Raw genomic sequence first — 5,000 nt, 5'->3', positions numbered from 1 at the left:
TATGCCTGTGTTTGACTCGTAAGCACTACAGGTGAGACGGTCAGTACACAGACTATACTTTATAAACCAGCGCTGTCCTCCGGTCTGTTTGTTAGCTCATAGCTAATGCTTTATATACAGCTCGTAATATAGGACATATCAGACACAACGATAGAACCTCAACCGCAGAAACTTCGAGAGAGAATCAAGTTATCAAGCTTTACAGACGTCGATGTGTCCAAGTAGAGAAGTGATTGAATATTTAGCGATCGAGCAATTTGCGGACAACTAGTCGAGTTCATAACAATTCAAGGAAACCAAGCTATCGACTCGCTAGAGGATAGCTTGTGATCTATTTACATCGAGGATAATGTTACGTTTTATTATGATGTCTTTACTATATATTGAGAAGTTCTATGAACTATAGTCAAATGTATATACCTGTCTGTGTTCTGTTGTCGCACAGGATCTCCGCCAAATCCAGATTCACGTCACCATCATCCGCATGTTCGCTCCCGTCTGTGTCTCCATCTTGAACACTGTCTCGCGCTGCTCTGTTTCCACCACGTTAAACTCGCCCGCATGATCTAAATCCACGACACCGGCATCCTCTTCATAACCTCCTCTTCTTCAAAGTGCAACGAGTCTATTGACGACTCACTGTCACTCGATTCTGTGGAAATATCCGAGCCAGAGTCCGACATCGCCACGTCTGCCGTGCTGTCTGTGTATTCAACTGGTGGACTGTATTCTACTTGTGACGTCAGAACACGGCGTCGGGTGCTTCCGGTAGCGGCAGTGTAAACATCGGTGATCGACATACTAAATCATGATTTATTAAATACTGCGATCATTGTGTCATAAATAACACATCATTTTACACCACAAATAGCATTTACTATCAGTAGAATCATGTTTATCATTTCGTACGCCCTTTAATAAAGGAATAAAATGTTATGGTATATACATACTTTTTAAAATGCAATTTCCTTTTGTTGAGTTGTGTTTTACTTTTCATTATTATCTTAAAAGACTTAATTTTAGATGTTGTACTTATTTGAAATTAGAACACCTGTGAACCCGGAGGAGGGGGGGTTGGGCTGGATCTGGTCCTCGCTGTTGTCCTGGATCAAGTCCCAGAGGCTCCAGATGAACTCCGGGTGGAGGATGTAGAATGGCTGCTCGGGGCGGAGCCGGCGCCGCTCCACGTACGCCGAGAACAAGTCGAAGTCCGGCTTCTGGAACCACTGAAGAGAAAACACGTGTGTTAGTGCAAACATCGTTGAGTGAACGCCAGCTCCTGGTTCAAACTGTATCAAAATAAATGTTCAGAATAATCCACATATCACACACTCGAGAATAAAACTAACATTTCATATTTTGTGTTTTCTTCCATGTAAACATTTCAAGAGTTTGTAATTCCTAGAGTCTCTAAGAGTACAATGGGAGCCAGAGCTTTCAGCCATCAAGCTCCTCTCCAGTGGAACCAGCTTCCAGTTTGTGTTCGGGAGGCAGACACCCTCTCCACATTTAAGTGCAGGCTAAAGACTTTCCTTTTTGATAAAGCTTATAGTTAGGGCTGGCTCAGGTTTGCCCTGGATCAGCCCCTAGTTATGCTGCTATAGACTTAGACTGCCGGGGGACACCTCCCTGCTCTCTTCCTTCTCTTCCTCTCTCCTCCCCTCCCTCTCTTCTTCTCCCTCTCTATCTGTATGCATTTATGTAAATGTATGTTACTAACTCATCATCCGGGGCATCATCCCCAGAGTTTCTGTGTCTCATGTGGCAGGTTGCCACTGATAAAGTTTACGTCAGGATCATGAATCGTGGCTGCGCCTGCTGCCCTGGTCCTGCTGGACACCGGGAAGCCTTTTTGACATTTTCCTGGATTCATCCAAACTTTCTCTTTTTCAACACAACATAATTTCTGTCAAATGTTGTATTTGTACTATGTTGTTTATCCTGTACATACGACATCTATTGCACGTCTGTCCGTCCTGGGAGAGGGATCCCTCCTCAGTTGCTCTCCCTGAGGTTTCTTACATTGTTCCCCCTTTAATTATGGGGTTTCTTTTAGGAAGTTTTTCCTTGTGCGATGCGAGGGTCTAAGAAAAGAGGGTCTAATGACAGAGGGTCTGAGGACAGAGGGTCTAAGGACAGAGTGTCTGAGGACAGAGTGTCACAGAGTGTCTAAGTACAGAGGGTCTGAGGACAGAGGGTCTAAGTACAGAGGGTCTGAGGACAGAGGGTCTGAGGACAGAGGGTTTAAGGACAGAGTGTCTAAGTACATAGGGTCTGAGGATAGAGGGTCTAAGGACAGAGGGTCTGAGGACAGAGGGTCTAAGGACAGAGGGTCTAAGTACAGAGGGTCTGAGGACAGAGGGTCTAAGGACAGAGTGTCTAAGGACAGAGGGTCTGAGGACAGAGGGTCTGAGGACAGAGGGTCTAAGGACAGGGTCACAGAGTGTCTAAGGACAGAGGGTCTGAGGACAGAGGGTCTAAGGACAGAGGGTCTAAGGACAGAGTGTCTAAGGACAGAGTGTCTGAGGACAGAGGGTCTAAGGACAGAGGGTCACAGAGTGTCTAAGTACAGAGGGTCTGAGGACAGAGGGTCTAAGGACAGAGGGTCTAAGTACAGAGGGTCTGAGGACAGAGGGTCTAAGGACAGAGTGTCTAAGGACAGAGGGTCTGAGAACAGAGGGTCTGAAGACAGAGGGTCTAAGGACAGGGTCACAGAGTGTCTAAGGACAGAGGGTCTGAGGACAGAGGGTCTGAGGACAGAGGGTCTGAGGACAGAGGGTCTAAGGACAGAGGGTCTAAGGACAGAGTGTCTAAGGACAGAGTGTCTGAGGACAGAGGGTCTGAGGACAGAGGGTCTGAGGACAGAGGGTCTAAGGACAGAGGGTCTGAGCAGAGGGTCTAAGGACAGAGTGTCTGAGGACAGAGGGTCTGAGGACAGAGGGTCTAAGGACAGAGGGTCTGAGGACAGAGGGTCTAAGCACAGAGGGTCTGAGGACAGAGGGTCTAAGCACAGAGGGTGTCGTAACCTGTCCAGTCTGTAAACACTGAAAAAAATGTATCATTTGTGATATTGGGCTATACAAATAAATTTGATTTGAACTGATTTGAAGAGTTTCAATTCTGAAATAAAAAAATTGAAATCAACAAATTCTAAAAGAAAAATATAAAAACGGCCCGAATGTTAAAGTTTTTTTGACGAGGACATAAGCATTTTGTTTTAAAGCGAGGCACAAAGGCTTAATGAAACACTGAAGTAATAGATTACCTTGGTGAGGTTGACGGCGTACTGAGCTGGATCCCAGAGCAGCAGCGTGACGTCCTGATACAGAGCGCTGTGGCTGAACTCGTGTTGGGGTCGAGCCACGATCTGAAACAGAAACACACAGTTTACACACAGTTTACACACAGGTTACACACAGGTTACACACAGGTTACACACAGTTTACACACAGGTTACACACAGTTTACACACAGGTTACACACAGGTTACACACAGGTTACATACAGGTTACACACAGGTTACACACAGTTTACACAGGTTACACACAGTTTACACACAGGTTACACACAGGTTACATACAGGTTACATACAGGTTACACACAGGTTACACACAGGTTACACACAGTTTACACACAGGTTACACACAGGTTACATACAGGTTACATACAGTTTACACACAGTTTACACACAGGTTACACACAGGTTACATACAGGTTACACACAGGTTACACACAGGTTACACACAGGTTACACACAGGTTACACACAGGTTACACAGTTTACACACAGTTTACACACAGGTTACACACAGTTTACACACAGGTTACATACAGGTTACACACAGTTTACACACAGGTTACACACAGGTTACACACAGGTTACACAGTTTACACACAGTTTACACACAGGTTACACACAGGTTACACATAGTTTACACACAGGTTACACACAGTTTACACACAGGTTACACACAGGTTACACACAGTTTACACACAGGTTACACAGTTTACACAAAGTTTACACACAGCTAACACACAGGTTACTCTGGGAAGATTCATTACATATATAAATAATATATTATATATATTTATATATACAATATACAATATATATACTGTATATATATAATCAATATATAAATTAAATTGAAATACATAAACAAATTAAATTAAATCAAGAATAGAAATTAAATTAATAAATAAAAAAGAAAATGAATAAAATGAAAGTGAGTAATAAATAAAAACATGAAAAACGAAATAAATGAATGAATTACTAACTAAAAAAGAATAAAACAAAAAAAAGAATAAATAAATGAATGAACCTGGGAGTTGATGATGCGGAAGGTCGTTTTGTTCCCCACGTCTCTCTCGAAGCCTCTTGTGGGAGCGGCGTTGAAGCGAAGAACTGCATCATGGGAATCTGAGTCCAACAGCAGAGGCACAGTTTAAATGTCGTTACTCACTGGAACAGCTTCACAAAAGACCTGAACGGGAAAAATGTTTAGAATTTACCGTATAAGTAATTGGCTCGTAGAAAAACAATTCAAGATTATAACACAAAACATTCACTTTGCACATGTTTTTGTTTCAATGAATGCAAAGGCAATAACATCAAATAACATTATGTTATTAATTTAATCAGTCTTTTAGCAAAATCTCATATGCAACAATTTTAGTCATAAAAAATGAAGAAATAAAAAACATAAATAAAACCATCACAGAAGGTAAACGTCTCCCTCTGGTGCATAAAAAACTAACTACACCTGAACTCACAGGACAATCCACATTATAAAATAGTTTCTTCATCACAATCAGAACTGCCAAATATAATAAATAAATGTGTAATTATAAAGAGGAATAAATAAAAGAATAAATATAAAGAGGAATAAATAAAAGAATACATACATGTAAAGAGGAATAAATAAAATAATAAATATAAAGAGGAATAAATAAAAGAATAAATATAAAGAGGAATAAATAAAAGAATAAATATAAAGAGGA

At 41.5% G+C, this 5,000-nt stretch overlaps 1 protein-coding gene across 1 annotated transcript in view; it reads right to left on the bottom strand.

The window, feature by feature from the left end:
* LOC115004959 (beta-galactoside alpha-2,6-sialyltransferase 2-like) overlaps positions 1 to 5,000 on the bottom strand; it is a 13,863-nt gene that overhangs the window by 6,194 nt on the left and 2,669 nt on the right. The window contains exons 3-5 of the mRNA XM_029426717.1: positions 4,322 to 4,419; positions 3,266 to 3,367; positions 1,052 to 1,226 (exon numbers count right to left, since the gene is read on the bottom strand). Of these exons, the coding sequence (XP_029282577.1) occupies positions 1,052 to 1,226; positions 3,266 to 3,367; positions 4,322 to 4,419 (375 nt within the window). The remainder of the gene's footprint in view (positions 1 to 1,051; positions 1,227 to 3,265; positions 3,368 to 4,321; positions 4,420 to 5,000) is intronic.

Source organism: Cottoperca gobio, unplaced genomic scaffold (assembly GCF_900634415.1).
Source record: "Cottoperca gobio unplaced genomic scaffold, fCotGob3.1 fCotGob3_230arrow_ctg1, whole genome shotgun sequence".
NCBI classification, from domain to species: Eukaryota; Metazoa; Chordata; class Actinopteri; order Perciformes; family Bovichtidae; genus Cottoperca; species Cottoperca gobio.
This window is presented reverse-complemented; position numbering and strand designations above follow the sequence as displayed.